At 37.7% G+C, this 21,961-nt stretch overlaps 1 protein-coding gene across 1 annotated transcript in view; it reads right to left on the reverse strand.

Annotated features, from left to right (window-relative positions):
- Positions 1-1,463: 1,463 nt before the first annotated feature.
- The window catches only part of LOC140137041 (MAM and LDL-receptor class A domain-containing protein 1-like), a 28,803-nt gene continuing 8,305 nt past the window's right edge, over positions 1,464-21,961 (reverse strand). The window contains exons 8-18 of the mRNA XM_072158700.1: positions 20,694-20,816; positions 18,915-19,124; positions 17,630-17,696; positions 17,029-17,090; positions 6,191-6,337; positions 5,741-5,970; positions 4,761-4,845; positions 3,790-3,936; positions 2,980-3,134; positions 2,246-2,432; positions 1,464-1,606 (exon numbers count right to left, since the gene is read on the reverse strand). Of these exons, the coding sequence (XP_072014801.1) occupies positions 1,464-1,606; positions 2,246-2,432; positions 2,980-3,134; positions 3,790-3,936; positions 4,761-4,845; positions 5,741-5,970; positions 6,191-6,337; positions 17,029-17,090; positions 17,630-17,696; positions 18,915-19,124; positions 20,694-20,816 (1,556 nt within the window). The remainder of the gene's footprint in view (positions 1,607-2,245; positions 2,433-2,979; positions 3,135-3,789; positions 3,937-4,760; positions 4,846-5,740; positions 5,971-6,190; positions 6,338-17,028; positions 17,091-17,629; positions 17,697-18,914; positions 19,125-20,693; positions 20,817-21,961) is intronic.

A 21,961-nucleotide genomic window follows, 5' to 3' on the forward strand; every position in this document is an offset into this window, starting at 1 on the left:
TGGATTGCCGAAACTGTATGTTTTTTTATTGGAATTATACTATGAAAACTTTGAAATCTGAATATTGTATTCCTGATGAATCTCATCCAAAAAATATAGAAAAAAAAAGATACTAAACTTCAGAATGTCAAATTTAATTTCGACAGTCAAATGCTAATAGATTGCCTTACTTGTATGATCTAACATGTATGAGTTTACTTTGATCAATTCTCTGTTATTTTAAGTTTAATTAATTGACCTGGAAGTGCTGTGTTTCTGCGAGTTCAATCTGGGCAAATTTCCAATCCGTGCCATCAACACTCTGCTGTCCCGACAAAGACCACCTAACAGTTCTATTAGTGTATTCAACATCTCCTGGAACTCTCATCACATATACAGATAAATCACCTGTATCGTTACCCCACATATGATACCAGAAGGTAAAACACTGGTTAGAGGTAGGGGTTATCACAGGAGATGATAGACGTGCTGTTTCATTAAAGACTCTGGGATCACTTGATTCTGTGTACATGTAGTACCCTGCAATGTATGAATGAGAGATATAGTTAATGAAAGATCACATACCGGTATTATAACTCGATTATAATTAAGAACTATCTAACACACAAAGAAATGAGATCACTGTGCCATATGTATAGACCAGCATTTGTTTGAAGGGAAAGTGAGGGGAGGATGAAGCTCAAAATCTTCAACTATAATACAAACATAGTATTATTTCCCACTTTGCCTGTGTACACGGTGTCCCTGAAAGAGCTATATCGTCGGAAACTTATTTTTGGGGGTATTTTAATGCCCAAACCAAACATAACTAAATAACTGATGTGGTTGATGAATAAATCGGCTACCACATACTTTTTAAATTTTGACAATTGACCCCACTGTTCTTGAAATATAAGAATTTTACGAAACTCGCTCATTTTCAATTCTTACCACGGATTCAAATATCAATTAATGATGTTATATTAGGAGGGCCAATAATACTACGCATAGGCGTTTATTGTCATTGTTTGATATATGTATATCTGTATATCAAAAACAAATTGTCAAAATTCAAAAAGTATGTGATAACTAATTTATGCGTCAACTATATCAACTTCTTAGTTCTGATTGGTTCGGGCATTAAAAAACCCAAAGATTAAAGTTTCCGACGATCTGGTTCATTTAGGATTTTCTAGGGACACCCTTTACCTTAATGTCTCATAAAACAAATTTCGTAACTGAGACTGCAAAAACTCCGCATCGAAAACGTAAGTATAACACTTACACTGCTTGCATTCAAAATGAGCGCGATGACACATGGTGTCCAATCGGACTGACTCACTCATGCAAGAATATAACGCTCGCAAGATCTGTAAACATTCATTTGCAACTATACATATATGCTAGAGATGTTGGATTTTTCCCCTGATTTTGTCTTTCTTATTTTGCTTCCACATTTACCTATAATGTTTCATAGTGTACAGTCAATACCTACCGGATCCCGTTGTATGATCACGAGAAGGACCTGTGTATAAACTGGGTGTACTACCAGTAAAACGTGTCCAGTCAAAGTCATCATCCTCCGATTGTAGCCAGGTACACGTATCATCTTCAAAATCACATTCACCTGAGAACACAATTTGAATCATACAGAAGATCATTGGTTGAGATATGATCAGTGGTGTTGCCAGTGAGCATTTGCCCGAAACCTGTCCTTTCCCTTCCCACCCAACCCTCATTTCCATATAACCCATTCCAAATGGGTCAAAATATCCGTTTGAGGGGTATTCTCCAAATTTGACCTCACAGATAGATTCACTAAGTCATTTTCAAGTTATGAGGCCCAAAAGTTTCCATAATTCCAGAGTTAAGACCCTTAAATGACGTATATGCATACGTAGCGGCAAACGTAAATAGAAAGCAAAATTATACTTCTACGCCACTCAAATTTGGTACACTCACCAGAGCGCTTTCACCGGGTCAACCGGCGTCTTCAGCGGATGTTACTGCTCAGAAGATTTGTTGCTGCTAGCGATAATGAAGGGACACCTCTGATGACGTCACAGGTGTTGATGACGTCAAACAGGAAGATGTTGTGGCGCCCTCTTGGTTTCGGGGGTCAGGAGGTTGTCACAGACAGGGTCGATGTCTAACCATTTGTCACGGCGTGACAGAGCAATAACATCCACTGAAGACGCCGGTTGACACGCTGAAAGCACTCCAGTGAGTGTGGTACAGTGTAGGATGTATGTATGTTATATCTTACCAGGTGGATCACACTTTCCAGCTCTATAATTCACATCATCAATAGCTATATCACTGGTATCTCCTCCAATGGTAGCTTCAAAGACAAGTTGGTATGGTGTGGTATTGTGGACAGTTACAAAGCCAGTAAACCATTTGTTACCTTGGTTACCAGTCCGACTCCATAGATCTGTAGATTGACCATTAAGCTTCAAAAGGAATATTGCATCAATGGACACATTTTACAGTAAGTCATATTATTAATATAAGTCTTGCTGTATCCAGCGTTCGAAATAAGGCGCGTCCTTGCGTCAAATACCCGTGAAAGTAGGCGCGGACCCGCAAATTTCCTACGGTACGGGTCCGCGTGACCCGTAAAAATTGAACTAAGCAAAGAGCACAAAATCCTAAGTTTGTTGTTCCACTGGAAAAACTGGTTCACATAATACGTCCAGCTCCCTGACAACACTTTCGTTTTAGTTTCACATAACGTTTTCAACCCGGGTTTTCAATTTTCTACAATCTACATACCGTGATCGCCTTAGCTAATTCTCTCTCTTGAAATATCAAAGGCAAGGGTCTGGGTCGGACCCTTGAAAATGGGTGAGAACCCTTGAAATTTCAAAGGGTGGATTTTTTCTTATTTCGAGGCCTGGCTGTATCACTATCTGTTTTCCTATAAATATTTTAATCGGTTAATTTAAGAAAGAAAGTACCGATGGCTCCCAGTGGCCTAAAAAACTTATTGTCCCCTACCTTGACACTCAATGAGCCTGTATCTGCCCCATACATATGATATCCAAAAACCCAGCAAACGTCAGGCACACCAGGATCAGGGATAAATGATGGTGCTAAGATCCTGGCTTTATCACCTACAGCTTGTCCAGTAGATTCTGTGTAAATATACTTTCCTGGGGAAAAAAGACAGCATGGTATCATGTATTCATCTATAACAATCCGGAAGGCATCTCAAGTAATATTTAAAATATTACAAATTCTGTTTTAAAAGGGCATTTCGTGATCCACAGCATCATCATCCCACTTTTCACAAAAAAAGTTGAGATTTTTATATCACTGGAAACCTCTGGCTACATAATGTTTATTTACAAAATATTTCTTGCAGATTAATTCGTTTAGCAAAGATATCGTGAAATTTTAATTTCGTTCTGGTGCACCAGAACGAAATTACAACACATTGACTATGGAGCAGTGTAATACACATAATCATGCATAACTCGCAAACGCAAAATCGGAATCAACTGAAATTTTGGGAATAATCTTTTTTCGTGGATATCTACTGAATAATGTCATAAAGAGAGGATGCTAGGATCACGAAATACTCCTTTAAATCACTTTCTAATATAATATCCTTTATTATATTAAGTTCATTGAGATATGATATTGCATATATGATTATTTCATTATTTATGTGTTAATGAGACATCCACCTGTATCAGGTGTAGGTGTGGCGCCACTTAATACTGTCTACTCAAAGTCATCAGTATCATCTTGTGTATAGCCACACAAGATTATATAACAAAACATTGCACAGTATCATTTTCTTACCATAATCAGTTCCGTATGAGACATCGACTGCAGGTCCTGTGTTATTTGTAGGTGTTGCACCACTTAATACTGTCCACTCAAAGTCATCAGTAGCATCTTGTATATAGCCACACAAGGTACTATCCTGGAACTCACATGACTGGGTTCCTGGAAAAAGTAAAGTAATTTAGTCAAAGAAAGTGTCCAGAAAAGTAGACAGACCAGCAACAACATTTATGTGTTATCCCAGCAAACACCAAATATTTTACAGAAAACTGTATCACTCACAGGTAAAGGGTATAAAACGTTTTAATAACATTCAGAAAACATTTTTGAAAACTTTATGCAAAATGTTTTGCAAATATACACTAAGCCAAAAAACAAACTTATAATTTTTCACAAGGTCATTACTTAAAACCCTGTGCATCAAAATGAACCAAAATTGCACACAGGATTACTTCAATACTCTAGTCTAAACAAATGTCAGTAACCAAGCAGTTGTCCAACTGACACAACAGTAAAATGCACTGACATGGAACAACTTCCTGGACCACATTCACAGCACAATAAATGGTCAGATGTTACCATTTTGTTGCATTTTCAGTACAACTCAAAAGATGACACCAGATAGTAGAGAGAATAATAATAACAAATTAAAATAAAAACATGGGATCTCTGTGATTCGTATGTTTAATTATTTTATGACAATTCTCTGTAGGACAGCATTTGTGGTGAACAGCGCAACATACGCTTTTCAAGTTCTTCTAGATCTATGCGCGTACAAGATCCGAACAAAATTAATGTTCTTCATATATATTTTACTTAGATGCTCCCACAGAAGTATCAGTTGTTCGCCCGTGGATATCATAAAGGTCAGTTTTTAGTTTCAAAAAATATATTTCCGTCTATTTGTCGTCGACATATACACATGTGCCAATATGATCAAACTAAATTTCCACTATGTAAACGAAATTTTGCCACTTAATATTCACCTTCACAGTTCCCATAGTAAATGCTCAAATCATCCAAAGCAATGTCACCAAGGTAACTGTCCCCAACAACTCCTTCATACGATACCTGCGAAAAGTAGATATTAAAGACAACTAATTTGGCTGCTTGATGATTATCAAATAAAATTAATGTTGACGTAACGTGGCTATACCTCAGGCTCCTCGGGCCATCCGATATGTCAGGGATTGTTAGGTTCATCGTGTCGCTGATTCAGGACCGCTCAATTTCAAGGAAGGAGGAGGCTCCGTGTGGGCGTGCCGTGGGGCTCTGTACACGCGCATAAGCTTTTCAATATCTGTGTCTCCTACGTTCCTGGGTGAGAATTTCGGCGGTGCTCTTCAGTCCTCACATGGTGTCCCTGGACTTCAAGAGCTTGATGAAGACACCATCAGCTGGCTGTGCAGGGACCTAACTGTCTAGCTACAATGTACATAATAGGTCTCACACGCAAGAAGGAGAAGAAAGATTTTGGTCAATATCCACTTACTCAAGGGTACCATCAAATTTCGACAATTTTGATAACTAGGAACAAGTTCTTTTGTATTTGTTCTTTTCAAATTCCTGATAAAGTTTTAATTTTCCATTTAGAATGTTTGTATTTCAAATTAGGATTTAAAAGATTTTCACTCTTAACAACATGAATAAAAGGATGTAAAAGTAAAATACTGTTCACCATAACGGTTCCTCTGGTACCACTGGAATTGCCAATATCTTATGTAATTTCTTCAATGCTTCAATGATTCCAATATTTCTGACATTCCAACCCTCCATTATGACATTTCTTTCTCCATCTCTCTTTGTAGTTTCCAGCAATGACATCCACCTCTTCATCTCCGAGTTCAACAACAACAACAAGTTCATTTTTGAGTTGGTTTGCAAAAAGCAACATTTTACGATCTTTTAATACATCAAAGCTCAATAACTACCTGGAAATCATCATTTGGTAGATGTAATATCTGGCCTCTGTACCAGCGATCTTTCCTAGTTCCAATTCTCTGCCACACAGGGTACCAAGTTGTCCTGCAATCTTAATGTACACATTCAGAGTGCCTATGCCGTCACCATACATGTGGTACCAGAAATCAACACACATCGTAGGGTAGGAGAAGGGCACATTGGCTGACTCAATACGAGCGTCATCTCCTTTGTAACGTGGTGAGGATGCCTCAATGTAGATATAATAACCCTGATCTGTATCACAAGGATGGGGAAAAAAGAGCATGATTTACGATTTACGATGGTGTTTCCACGCAAGCAAAGAAACTTGGAGCAAAATGGTTTAAAGGTGACCAAAGATGCAAAGTACACCGAAGATAATTGACCTAAAAGTCAAATAAGTAGGCCATACATAGCAAATAAATTATGTTACTTTACAAATAAATTCTATAACGCCACTGGCATACATACTCACCTGTTCCTAAGGTATGATCCTTTGAAGGGCCTGTGTCAGTGGAGCCAGTACCACCTGCATTCCTGGTCCAGTCAAACTTGTCATCCTTTGCTTGGATGTAATTGCAGGTGTCATTCTGCTCAAAGTCACAGTCCCATTGCGTTGTGGCTATGAATTGAAATTAAACAAATACTAAAACGAAGGATGCAACTTCGAAATTTGCCAAGAGATATTTAGATTTAGAATTAAATTTGTTAAATAAGAAGTCTTGTTTTAAAAAAATAGTAAATTTTGGCAATATATCCGATTTAATCTATTTTATGAATACATTTGAATTTGAAAACCTTGTTCGATATTAATGAAACAAACGTATACACTTAATTTAAGAGTGAAAGAGTGATCTCAGGGATCACTTACCAATATGGAGAAAATTTAATTATTTCAACAACAACAACAGATCTGGAAGTAGCATGTGTTTCAATTCCATTTTGAAAGTACATATTATTTTGTCTGAAAGGAGGGTTGACTGCATTGCTTTTCCTGTAAATGTGTCATATTTTACTTTTTTTGCTTCAGGTCACTCCAAAAGATTCCAATACGGGAAAACTGGGAAATGGGAAAGAACTGGGAAAATTTACAGAGCAAGGCATACCAACTTAATATGTGGAAACACATGAAATCAATACAGAAAGAATCCATTGGGAAAATTGTAATCAAAACAAAAAACAAATGTGGGCACCGAAGTAATTATATAGAAAAGTTTAAAGTTACCAACTATAATATCCGTAACACCTTTTTACACCAGAACAATTATACCTTTCCTTCAACATTATGAGTACATACGTGGTGGAACAGATATCACCACCTCGCCTGTTCCCGAATGTGCACCTACTTCCGGTAGATGCAAACAAAGCAAGAAAAGAAGTTCCAAATTAGTCAGCATTGTAATTCCAAAATATCTTATATCCCAAGAAACATTTGCATTTGTTTTTGATACAAATCAATTAATATTGTATACTACGTGATTATTCATTATTATAGTTTATAACCTGCAATTGCTGGCCCTGTATACATAGTATTGCTTTGTGCATTTAACTTTGTACATTTGACTTTGTACGTTGACTTTGTACATTGTAAATACTAACTTGATCTTGTCCATCATAATTGAACAAGATAATCAGTGAATAATACAGGGTGTCCCTGAAAGAACCGTATCGTCGGAAACTTAATTGTTTAAGCATGATGCGTCTGTTTTCATTGATAGATATATTCACTCCGTCGAACGGGTTAAAAATTAAATTAGGTAGTTTCGTAAAATTCGTTTCTTTCAAAACGGAGTGGTCAATTGTCAGGTATGTGATAGCTGATATGTTCCTCAACGATGTATTATCGTTCTAATGTGCACGTGCTCGCATGTATATAGGTCCACTTTGATTTTTTTCCTTTACAATAATTTACTTTTTTGCTCCTTTGCTATCCGACTGATATGAATTGACTTGTTCCTGATTCAACATAGTCAGTCTCGCGTCCTGTCCTGTCCTGTATTGTTCTGTGATGTTTTGTTTTCCCCACCATCTCTCAATTTTTTTTTAGTTTTTGTATTTTATATAAATTTTTTGGTATGATATCACGTACTCTTTGTATTTATTCTGCACTTACATTAAACTCGTATTGAGTGTACCTGTCTTAATTTTGTATTAATTATAGTTTATTACCCAACTCATATTGAGTGTACTTACTTAAAATGCAATCTTACAAAGTGTATCGTGTTTTAATTTATTATACTGTATTATTTATTAACCATTTTCTATTATTGTTGTTGCTATGTAATATGGAAAAGCATATGTGAAGAAAATAATTTGAATTGAATTGAATTAGTTATTTAGTTACGTTTGGTTTATGCGTTAACGTACCCAAAAATCAGTTCCCGACGATACAGTTCTTTGAGGGATACCCTGTATAGGGGTGTTCACATGAGATCATGATAAGTAGTTTCAAACTCGTCATTATTTGATTCCTTTATAGTTTTTCTTATTTTAGTTTTAACTTAATTTAATCCACCAAGGTGACAGAATTTACCTTTTCGGTAAATCACATCAACCTTTGCGGTAGACCTGTGATGTCGTCACGCCGATGCGCACATCGTTACTGCGCACTTCGCGGCTTTGAAATGCGCACGTCACATATCGCCGGATCAGCTCTACGTACAGGAAACGGATGGTATTTCAATAAATTCGTGGTTGTTTATCTCATGTTCTTTTATATTCTGATATCATCCGCCAAATACGTTTCGATGTTTTTCCCAACAAGGTCAAAAATCTTAATTGTTCGTCGGCTTTTCATCCTAGCTACATACACTGTCAACGCTCGCGTTTAACGTCGCAAATGTAACCTTTCTGCTTTTTCGGAGGAAACAACAATTTGCAACTCTTAACTCATTGCTTAAAGGTGGATTTCGTGATCCTAGCATCCTCTTTTTTGACATTTTTCAGTAGATATCCACGAAAAAAGCTTATTCCCAAAATTTCAGTTGATTTTGATTTTGCGTTTGCGAGTTTTGTATGATTATGTGTATTACACTGCTCCATAGGCCACTGTTGTAATTTCGTCCTGGTATACCAGAACGAAATTCAAATTTGACGATATTTTTGCTAAACGAATTAATCTGCAAGACATTTTGGTACATAAACATTATGTAACCAGAGGATTCCAGTGGTATAGAATCTCAACATTTTTTTGTGAAAAAAGTGGAGGGATGAGGCTGTGGATCACGAAATGCCCTTTTAATAATAATACTAAGTTACTTCCTGTCTTACTTCATTGTTGGCAACATTAAATTTGGATACACTATCCCTATGTGAATAAGTAATAGTATTATCAACTGCAATCGAATTTAAGAATGATGGACGTTTTATGATGTCATTAACAAACACATTTAAAGGAGGATTTCGTGATCCTAGCATCCTCTTTTTATGACATTTTCAGTAGATATCCACGAAAAAAGCTTATTTCCAAAATTTCAGTTGATTCCGATTTTGCGTTTGCGAGTTATGCATGATTATGTGTATTACACTGCTCCATAGACAATGTGTTGTAATTTCGTTCTGGTGCACCAGAACGAAATTCAAATTTGGCGATATTTTTGCTAAACGAATTAATCTGCAAGAAATATTTGGTACATAAACATTATGTAGCCAGAGGTATCCAGTGGTGTAAAAATCTCAACTTTTTTGGGAAAAGTGGGGGATGAGGCTGTGGATCACGAAATGCCCTTTAATACAATGAGCCAAGTATTGAACCTGGGGCTATTCCACATATTATATTTTTATACTGAATTATATCAATTTGTAAGCACTCTTTAGAAAAGTCATAGTTCATTGAATTTACAAACGTATGACAAAACAGGCAAAAAAGGTAACTTTTTGCACAATATTTGCAATTTAAAGACAATTGACCATTGTTCATTAAAATGAAGCTAGTATATGGACAATATAAATGTGCTCTTTCATTTAATGACATAAACTCTAAAAAATATTGTATGGAACACTTGAGGTTTTGACTTTAAAAAGCTTAATTTTGGTCAAAAATTGTGCTGGGAACTGGGGCAACAAAGTTACCCTATTCGCCTTGCTATTGAATAATGTTATCTGTTGAGCTAATGAAAAAAAGTGTTTTTATGGGGAAGTGTTAGCTTTTGTTCGATATAAAAACAATTCTGATTGGATGAAGGAAACACCTGAGGTTTAGACAAAAACCAATCACAGATTTCTATTTTCCACTAGATCTCACACAGCTCTTATGATGCTATGCACTCAACCGTGTAGTAAAACACAGTCCGCGTAGAGTCTAAACTCGTTGTGCTTGGGTTGGAAATTTCTGTATGTGTATCGAGGTGGAAACTGCGCGTAGATGCATTTATAAGAGTTTTTGTAGTCAAACGTTTTCATATGGAAACATACACCTGGATATCATCTGCATAAATATGAAAACTTATATGGTTCATACGTAAAATGTCCCCAACTGGATGAGTATATATTGTATATCCCCTGGGTCCTAAGATGGCTCCTTGTGGCAGGCCAAAATTCAAAACATGCTCGTTGGAGAACTGTCCTGAAAAACAAATACGGTTTCTTCTGTTTTTGATATAAGTAGCAAACCATTTTAGAGCGCGACCCTTGATACGAAAAGTATGACAAAGCCTGTTGACAAATATGGCGTGATCGATTGTATCAAATGCAGCCGATAAGTCGAGCATGGCGAGAAAGACTGCATTCTTGTTGTCAATTCTCGCGTTTCACAATAAGGGCGCCGCCAGCAGTTTGCGATGTAATCGTGATGTATCATGGAATTAGGTCGACATCCAAGTCCGCGCAATACGAATATTACCATGCTATTACATAGGAACACGTGACAATATTTTTTAGTTTGTCAATATAACGGTATTACACGTTAATCGATAGAGAAAAAATTAATTGTGCACATTTCAAATTATTAAGTATTATTGAGTATCGATTCGCGTGTAACACCTTTATTTTGACAAACTAAAAAAAGACTGTCACATGTTTCCATGTAATAGCATGGTAATGTTTGCATTGAGCGGGCTTGGATGTCGACTTTTTCCCATGATACATCACGTTTACATCACGATTACATCGCAAACCGCTGGCGGCGCCTTATTGTGAAATGCGAGAATTGCTGAGAAAATGTCATTCTATACCCTAAGCAGGGCCGTGTCGGTAGAATGCAATGGTTTATAAGCAGATTGGAACGATTCATTTAGGTTATTTTGATTGAGATGCTCAGTTGACCTACTAGGCACTACCATTTCAACAACGCAAAGTCAGGGCGCAAATTTAAATAACAATACGCTATTTACATAACAATGGGTCATATGCTAATAAATATCTGTTGCCGAATCCAGGAATTGATCTGTGAACGAAGACCGGTGATTCCGATGTCAATTACGAAAGTTTCAATTCAAATATGGTAACACAAAGCTATGCGCTGACGCACTGCCATGGAGATCGGGATGGGACACTTATCAACAACTGAGAGGGATTGAACTGGCACGCGTCTGATAGACCCGTGGTACGCGCAATATAAAAGGCAACCACGGGGCAACCACTCGATTCCTATTGTCCATATTGCGTATATTGTCGCGTGCGGTTTGCAAATGTTTGCACATTATTTATCTAGGGAAGCCTCTTCAAATATCACCGGGCTGCCAAGCTGCGTTGATTGGTCAGATGCACTATCGTTGTTGTAGTCGCTCACACAAACGTTAATGCAGTGAGAACACGAACGTGGTATATAGAAAAATCGCGTGATCCAGGATCGGTTAAAATGAACTCACGCAAAGTACTGGGAAATGAAGGCAAATTGCTTACAGATTCGAAGGGTCCATGTATTGGGTTAACTTTGAAGTGAGTAAATCCATGAACCCGAGGGAGTGTGTAGCTCAGTGATGAAATTAGGGCATGAATGTCATTTTTAGATACAATATACACATTATTTTCATACAATAAGTTCTATTCTATTGTCATATAATTAGACTACAAAACGAGATAATTCTCTGCGATTATTATACTGTTGATTTCAAATTAATTATAACATTTTTCTTTATTGCATCATATTCTTTTAATATAATGTACCACAGTTTAAAATTCTCCATTCCACTGATTTAGTTCACATATATGTAAAAGCTGACGAATCAGCCTTTCGGCTCAGTGTCGTTATCAACAGTCGGCAAACTGCCACCAATCGTGTACACCGTTTGCTGCAAAATAAAAGTAGTTAAACACAAGGTTAGCAAATACTCTTGCATTCATATTAATGGTATATATCGTTATGATCACCTCATACTGACGAATACTGCCAAACTATAAACCGTCCGCATATCCCTATGTATTGTTCTGACTACAGAGGGCGCCATTATCAATTCTTCAAACTTTATTTAGAACATAGGGAGACAGGCTGTACTTACATCATGTGATGGTGTATAACCATACATATACACAGAGTTGTCCGTTTCACTTTTATACTGACGAATACTGCCCAACTATAAACCGTCCGCATCCCTATGTATTGTTCTGACTACAGAGGGCGCCGTTATCAATTATTCAAACTTTATTTAGAACATAGGGAGACATGCTGTACTTACATCATGTGATGGTGTATAACCATACATATACACAGAGCTGTCCGTGTCACCTTGATAAATTACTTGTGCATCACCAAATTTCCTACAAAAATGTACAAAACAGTTCACAACATCAAATATCTTGTTCAGTGATTACATAAAATCATCAAACGTGAGTGACTTTGACTTTGAAGAAGTACTGTCCAACGTTTCCTGCGGGAATCAAGCGGACAGGAAAATACTGTGCGCCTGTTGTTGGTTTACTTAGTCTTGCTTATAAAGGTGGCTTGTAATTGCTGTTTTAATGGCCCAGTTACAGACCCTTGAGGGAGGCCATACTCCAAATGTATAACTTTCTGATAAGTACCAAATACTAGTATTTTAATTGATCTATTGTCAAGATAGGAGCTATACCAGTCATAATGACTAAAAATGCACCCAGAGTCTAAACTAAATGGCTGAAAATGCATCCCGAATCTACCGCACATCCCCATACCCAGGGGCGTCGCTAGACCAATATGATTCGGGGGTGTACAGCATGTTTTGCCAACGGAAATTATTTTTGGTTGACCCAAAATAATTGTAGTCAGGGCGGCGCTGGTGGTGTGTGGGGGAGGTGTCAAAAAAATTTCTACTAATTTTTTAACTGGTAACTATTATAACATTAATAATAGGTCTATTACGTAACAGCAGCACAATTTCGTAACACGTTAATCATTTATATGACTCTTGCGATTTACCGACAATCACACATAGCTTTGACTACATTTGCCGACAGTCACATGGTTTCGACGACAACAGTCAATTTTGGCTCATTACCCCCCCCCTCTAGCGGCGGCCCTGCCCGTACATCACCTCCACTAAGAACCTCCGAGGCCCTTTCCCCGGGGAAAGTACAAAACGAAAGTAATCAACAAATAATTACGGATAATATACTTACTTTTGTTGCTGCCTTATACATAGATACGTAATTAGAACCAGTAATTGTACAAAACAGACTACAGCAATAACAATCATTGCTATAATCGCTCCATCTGCAATAAATATATCACAATAGATCAAGACAGGCAGACTATGCATGCTACAGCAATGATTGATGCAATCATTCCGTCTAAAATGAGAAGAAATATTTCACTGATTATTAAAGGAACACTCCGGCAATGACATGCCTTATATGTTAGAAAAATATTTATCAAGCACGAATCACGTGGTTTCATTTGTAAAAAATCTCTGACCACGAAATTGCCTGGGCAATGACGTCCCAGTAACACAATAGAGACTGACGACAATTGAACACAAATAACCATGACGTCACTGGCACAGGTAATTTCGGCGCGGGAATTTTGAATATCGCGTGTTAAGAGCCGTATGTTTTTATTCATTTTTATGGTCAATATGAGTTTGTTTTATATAAAACCATGTGATTCGTGCTTGATGTGTTCCTTTAAGTTTATTACCTATCGTACTGAAGGTACAAATGGCACACCCAAAGCAAGGACATGCTCAGAAATCGGGGGCCTGACTTTCCTAAAATATTTATGAACCAAGATGGGTTCAGACAATCAGGAGTAAATATCTTACTCTTTTGTTGATATTAGTCATTGAGACCTTGAAATGGAGTGAAATAATTCCCCCGATCGCGCGCGCATAAAACAATACCTTTTCAGCATCATAATTATACAGTGCAAAGTTCCAATGTATAACAGATGCAGTATAACAGTTATTTGGAGGGCATTGTGAAAAATCTAAACATTTTGCCTTTGGAACCGAGGAATATCCCGAGGGGCGCACCCCCGAGGTATATTCCGAGGTCCAAAGCAAAATGTTTAGATTTTTCACAATGCCCGACATATAACTGATGCAAAGTTATTAACCGAATTCATAACCGTCATTTTTAACTCATTACTCAACCAAATCTCAAGATTTTTTTCTCCAAAATTTGTTGAAATAAACAATTTTTATCGAAACTTATATTTCGCCCTTCAAAAAGTCTATAACGGACTTACCAATTACAGCACTGCGCAATCACGCCATGTGCAAATATGGTAGTTGCGTGCGCGTGAAGTGTTCCGGCGCAACAGATGTCATTGTACCGCGTAAGCATACGCGGAGGTCATTGATGGATATCAATAACCTCCGCGCCGGTGTGCGTATATCATCTAAAGAGCAATTTGATTGGGACGCGCATATGGCGCATAAGGTTATGAATGTATAGTAATATCATTGTGCTATGTAATTTGTTGCAGAAGAAGCATTTTGAAGGTATTTGGTCTCATACTGTGCAAGTGCCTTCGGGTGTGCTATATTATATGTGGCAGAAGATGCCTTTAAAGGTATTCAGTCTCAAACCAGATATTCCCCCTGAATGACCTTTGACCCAAATCTGTGAAGAGCCCATAGACACCGGCAATAATCAATGGAGCAGCCAGCTTTACGGGTCGGGTGTATCATGGCAAAATAAAATATTCTTCCCGGGTTTTGTTGGGGGTGGAGAGACGAAAGAAACTATTCCTGGTTGCATCTTTTTGACCCGGTAATATCCAGGTGCTTTTTAAGAGATAATGTACGACGGTCGGTCAGTATGTAACGAAAGTTGACTTGTGACCCCATTTATGGATTATTTTCATGGTCTTTCTCTATGATCACATAAACACTGTACCTTTGTCTTTCAAACAATAAATATAAAAATGATATCACACACTTGATTACGTAACTGCATTAGCATAAAATCAATAGTCTACAGTCCCCCGCTGAAAATGTGTCGTTTTTGTTAAGGGAAATAAGAGGCTGAAATTAGGTATTGTTGTACATTTTAGATTTTCTCGGCAATTAAAGTATGGAGAGTGCTGCCTTTTGGAATAATAGTAGAACACAAACTTTCAGTTAGCCCATAAAACAATTTTTTTCGTGATGAACAGGTTTTAGGATTTATTTATAACTAGCGGGATACCCGCGCTTCGCGTGGGTCCCCGCTAGATGGGAGCGTTCACCATAACAGGAATAATTACTGAACAGGTAGAATCATTGAAAAGGTACATTTTATTTTTCTAAATCTGTTCTTTCTTACATTTCCCTTTAGCTTCTTTGTTTATTTGCTGCTTGTGATTTCCCGTTTCAATGTTTTTTATTTATCTCTGTTCTCATTATTTTAGCTTCTTTTTTCTTACATTTCCTGATTAGTTTCTTTCCTTCTTTGTTTCGTTCCCGTGTCATTTATTACTTTAACCCGTTGGCCTATTATTCGTACTTTTTTGTCCTCATTTTAATTTTATTTTTCTTTATAGTACCGCTTCATGTTGTTTATACAACAAACATCTTTTTCCCGTATTTATTACGTCCTCTCATATAGCGTGTCTGCGGACGTGTTCACCCGTTATCATAATCCCGTGACCCGTCCATATATACCTTTTTGTCCTTTATTTTTCCTTCTTTCCGTATTATCATGTCCACTGGTCTCTGGCTCGCAGTTGCGTGGCTCTGCGCCGTTTACGCGCCCATTGGCGTAGTGCGCGTTACGCACGAGGCGCCGACGCGCTGCCGGCCAGCTGCAGTGACGCGTAGGCCGACAACCGATTTTCATAACAAAAACCCCGTTTTTACCTATATTTTCACTGTTTTTGCAGCCAATTCTTGACCGTTTTCAACCAAATAAAGTTTAAACACGTTCCCGTATATTCATCGATCTCCCGTATGAATTTGGCGACATTTGGATAGAAACTGACGGAGCCTTTATAGGCATACATAGATACATAGATAGATAGATAGATAGATAGATAGATAGATAGATAGATAGATAGATACAACATTTCCCTATTTATAGTAAGATGTGTGGTCAAATGTGTGTTATTTTTGACAATAAAAGGCTTTTCTTTCTATAAAAATGTTTTTAGACTAGACATATGCACCATGTACTTTCGTTGCTCTCGTACATTCACGTGCCTTCGCTGTAATTTAAAAGGCTTGCCTGTCTATTGATTTTATGCTCATGCTCTTATGTAATCAAGTATATGGTTTAATCTATGTATGAAAGACAATTAGGTACAGTGTTTAAGTTCATCACAATATTCAATAAATGGGGTCATACAAAGGTCAACTTTCATTTACGTACTGACCGTCCCTCGTACATGTCAAGTCTTCTTCTTAAATTTTGGTGGCAAATGGGCAGCGAGGGGGATGCACTTTTCTCTTTCAATGTTTTATCGGGGGCACTCTGGCCCATGCCCATGTCAGCAAAGTAAACAGCGCATACATCATTCTGGTTCTGTACAAATAAATGTTTAAAACGATCATTGTTGCTATTTGACCCAGAGTTTTTCGGAACTAGAGATAGATGCCGTTGGTGGCGTCTGGCCAGATGAAGGGGGCTATACCCGGCTACATGTACATGTATAGACCCGTGACGTCACGCAGACGTGCGACGTCACGGGTCTATTAGATCTGTCGATTAAATGCACTTTTTTGGCCCAGATCTATGCTGTTTCGTATATTAATCAGCGTTTCCAACCCCTTCGAAACCATTCTAAGGCATTCCATGCGCTACAATGTCAAAAGTGTGGCTACATCATAGATATCTCGGGCATCTCAGAACATTACCTGGTTTTTCCACATGAAAGTAATTCAAAGTGTTCCATCAAAGCTTTCGTCGTGTGCTGCCACCTAGCGGTGGTTCCGGGAACTTTGCGTCTAGTGTGGATACACTGATGCACGAATTATATCTTACCTGAAAGACCATCATCTCCTGCCACAGGAGGTAGTCTGGTTACATTTGGCCATGTGGGATTTCTGCAAAGAAAACAAAAAAAAAAAAAGTGTGTGAAAATAAAGGGTGTGCAGAAATACCTAATTAGAACTGCCTAATTTGTATTTTCAATATTTGTCATTTTCGTCTTTGCGAGATGTTTTCATCTCAGAATATTTGTTGTGTTCTGAAATGTGATTGATCAGATTGGTTCATAGCTGCAATAGTTACAAAGAGTATATCCTGCTCCGTGTTGTTTATTTGTATCAGGTAAAGACAAACTTGGGTATACACACGCATCATGAACCCAAACGCACATTAATTTACTGGTTATTTAGTTCAGTTTTAGTTTTAGTTTAATTACCTATAGTTTATTGTACTGACCGTACCAATGGGACACCTCAAATAAGCACTTGTAGGTATCGAAACTCGGGACTGTCTTTATTATGAACCAAGATGGATTGGGATACATTTGAGCAAAGTAAACATGATATCAATCTGGTGCTGACTTTTGATACAAATACATGTATGTACATATTCCAAACGATAATATATTGTTGAAAATATAGGACTTTGGGGAAACACAGGATGCGTAGATAATGTCTTACCCGTTGATGTCTGAGGAAGTCTGGTTGGCATTGTGGTAATTTCTGAAAGAAAACATAAGAAAACATGTTTGAAAACTTACTTGTCATTTTCGTCTTTGCGAGATATTCACATCTCAGAATATTTTATGTGTTCTGTATTGTAATCGTATTTGTCAGATTGGTTCATAGCTGCAATGAGTTTATCCTACTCAGGTCGTCCGATGGAAAAGACCATTAAGAGTCGCGTGTCTGTGTGTATGTCCGTCAACAATTTTGGTTAAAATTTGCTTTCATATGAACAGTTAAAATCCTATTACAAGCATTATTATGTTTTGATGAATACAAGTGTGGGAATATATTGGATCCAAAACATAATGATAAAATTGGATGCTTTACGCCCAATATATATAGCTCGACCAATACATATGGGCTCAATCGATCCAATTTTATATCAAACTTGTGTCATAGTTACACTATGGGATCCTTCGTGTATTAGTGGTGTTCAGGGTCATATACAGGGGTCAAAGGTCATTTGAGGTCAACTTGTAAAATAGCATTGTGTACGACTTTTAGATAAAATTTGGTCTCATATATGAAAAGATTACATCATATTTAAACCAAACTTTTTTGCCCATTGAACAAATTTTAATCTTTCCCCAGTGCAGCCAGCACACATAAACGTTGAAAAACCATGTCCCCTCTGAAAAAGTGTGGGGAGTCAGTGGAGCAAGTGTGAACAAAGTAAACAGGACACACATCAATCTACTAGTGCCAACACAGATAATTATGTTTCAAGCAAAATTCAATTGTTGAAAGTATATACATAAGGGGGCATACTGGATGTATAAATAACATGTTACCATCTGATGTCTGAGGCTGCCTGGTTGTGCCTGCAATGCCTTATTTGTATTTTCAATATTTGTCATTATTGTCTTTGAACGATAGCTGCATCACAAAATAATTGTCGTAATCTGTAATGTGCTCGGATTGGTCAGAGCATAGTTGCCGCATATCTTGCTCTGTGTTGTTTATTTGAATTCAGATAATGGTAAACCTGGATACATGTGTATAATGCACCCCATACACCCAAACACACACCCTGTACACCCCCACATACGCACCCCTACCCCCAAACATCGACACACATAAATGTATTACCTTTTCTTCACTGATTGCTAAACTCAAAATAGGAGGGTGATCTATGTCTATGACATACTATGCAGCATCTTATTCGTATTCTCTTTCACCTATAATAGCAACTAACAGTAACAAGAAACTTACTATGGCACAACCCGTTTACCAATGCTGTGTCATCAATCGCAATATCACTAGCATAATTAAAATTCTGCCTAACTTCAATCTGTATCTGGTATTCAGTGTCACTGATTACATCGATTTGAGCCCCATACCAGTTTTCTCCATGATTACCAGAATCTGTGTAGAGTAGTGTTTTGGATGAGTCTACCTTGTAGACATTCAAAGTGCCCACACCTGTAGTCAGAGAAGTTACAATCATTCAATACAACTGCAGTGGTAAGTAAACCTAGAGTCTCAGTAGAAAAAGGCACATTTATGAATACCTGAATACGAAACCCACCCAAAATAACAGTCAAAGATTGCCAACGTCTTTGGATGGGTAATTTCAATTGCAATAAAATGGTCACGTGGTAACTCCATAAAGGACATAATGAACAAACACATAATGAACACACAAGACAATGTTTTTGAAGCGATTCAGGGTCATCCGGTGCCTTATTGGGTAGCCAAGTGACCTTTTTTTCTTCTGAGTCCCCCAAAACCTTAAAGGAGCTTTGTCTTCTAGGGGGTGCTGGTAAATTCTTCCGCCCAACTATGAATCATTTTCCCACTATCATTTTTCTAATACCTTGCAAAAAGCAACTAAACCATTTGGCGACCATTCTAAGGCATCTGAACATTTTGTATACTAAAGTTTCTTCGTGTCTGCATTCAAACGAATTTCCGTCTAACCGCCATTGTAAACACTGGAACAGGCGCGCGTGATGTCACCACAAGTGACACATTCCATCTCATTTAATAGCCTAATCTTACTTATTTCATGCAACTTATAATTAAAGACCGTATTAAAAAGGCTAGTTTGCGTCTGACGTCAGTGCAAAGGCGCGGCGTGATTGGTTGCTGACCTGCGCAGTACGGCATTTATGGTCTGGTTGACAGGACGTCATACGCAAACTAGTCTTTTTAATTCGGTCTTTAATTATAACATTTCCATCCAGTACGTCATGTAAAATTTACCGGATATTGGGATCAATATTCAACTTAATGTTTGCGGAATTCATCTTTTTGTTCAGCAATGTTGCAAGTTTTGTGTAGTGTGTGTATGACATGACCATAGGCAGGAATACCATTAAAAAACCTATGCTGTTTGCGAGTGCTTGGTACATGTATGACATGACCATAAGCAGGATAACCATCAAGAACCCTATGCTGGTTGCCACTGCTTGGTATAACATGATAACAGGATAACTATCCAAAACCCTATTCTGTTTGCGGCTGCTTTAAATATTATGATGTGATCATTAGCAGGAATACCATCCAAAACCCTATGCTGGTTGCCACTGCTTGGTATGACATGACCATATGCAGGACAACCATCAAAAACCCTATTCTGTTTGCGGCTGCTTTAACTATTATGATGTGATCATTAGAAGGAATACCATCCAAAACCCTATGCTGGTTGCCACTGCTTGGTATGACATGACCATATGCAGGACAACCATCAAAAACCCTATTCTGTTTGCGGCTGCTTTAAATATTATGATGTGATCATTAGAAGGAATACCATCCAAAACCCTATGCTGGTTGCCACTGCTTGGTATGACATGACCATATGCAGGATAAGCATCAAAAACCATATTCTGTTTGCGACTGCTTAGGCATCACGTTTAGTTTGGTTCTCTAGCTCTATTGGTGCACCGATATAAAGAGCCATCGGTATCCATCGGGCACCGATACCGATATAGGACCAAGCTATATACGGTGCCTTAGTATATGATACACCCATACAAGCATAATACTGACCGTATCCATACATGTGGTAGTAGAACATGAAGCAGGATCCTGTAGTGGGATCCAAATGTTCACTGTTCAGCCAGCCCACATCTCCATATATTAAGTTACCAATATCAACAAACATATAAAAACCTGGCAAAGCAAAAGAAATGTAAAATTACAGCATTTGAGTCTCACACAGATGCGATAAGCTTGTTTTTGTAGGCCTCAACAAAACACATGGCAACTTTCAATATCTCAATGAGTCTTTACATTCAAGATCATCTCGGACGACCAGAACGAGAAAGTCACATAAATATAACTTAAGTTAAAAAATCAGACTTGGTTTTCGCATGTTCCTGACAATTTATTGGCCAGCTGGTTTCCTCTCTGTTAGTATGAGGGAAGAAATGTGCCTTAAAGCCTTAATGTACGATCTTTTTACATTTTTAGATTTTTCTTTTTTTCTTCCAAAATGATAATATGCAATCATTATGAAAGTTCGCAATACATTTGGACGCGAAAAACATTGGGAATTTGCAAAGAAACAACATCATAAACTTCACCTCTATCACTCGAAACATTTCGCACTATTTGGATTAGGACAGCGAGTGCGGCCTCAGAGTTAGTCTCCTACGCGGCCAGTTTGGTTACGCTCCCTGCACATGTGGAGGGAGCGTAACCAAACTAGTTTTGTAGGAGACTACGGTTTACGATCGTGGCCGACATATAAATCATAATCTAAAAAATTATGATTTTATGTCGGACCAACAGAAAATCTTCCCGTTTTACTATAAATAGGGCTAATTTGACAGTTTGCTCATAGATTTAGTTAGAACATGTTTTAGTATTACAAATATGCCAAAAAATCGGGTTTGAAAAAAATAAAGGTAAATTCTGAAAAAAGATCGTACATTAAGGCTTTAATAGTCCATAGATCGATTACATCAACGCGCTGAAGCTTTAATTCTATCAAAAGCCAAACGTGTTGCACCATACATTCCCTGTGATGAAACATTCACATCGTTTGTCCAAAATATTGATGGACGTCTCCTTCCACGATGGCCTTCCCTGGCTCCCTGAAGAATCTGTTTCTCAACTCCGCCATCCTTTCTTACAATGTGGCCAAAGTAGTGCAATTTCCTCTCAATGATGGACTTTCTGATGTTTAAGTCTGTGCAAATCTTATTCAGGACCCAGATGTTTGTCTTCTTGTCTTTCCAAGATACTCCCAAAAGCCTCCTATAGCACCACATCTCAAATGCATCTATCCTCTTCCTGTCATTCTTTGTCATTGC

The sequence above is a fragment of the Amphiura filiformis genome, chromosome 17 (assembly GCF_039555335.1).
Source record: "Amphiura filiformis chromosome 17, Afil_fr2py, whole genome shotgun sequence".
NCBI classification, from domain to species: Eukaryota; Metazoa; Echinodermata; class Ophiuroidea; order Amphilepidida; family Amphiuridae; genus Amphiura; species Amphiura filiformis.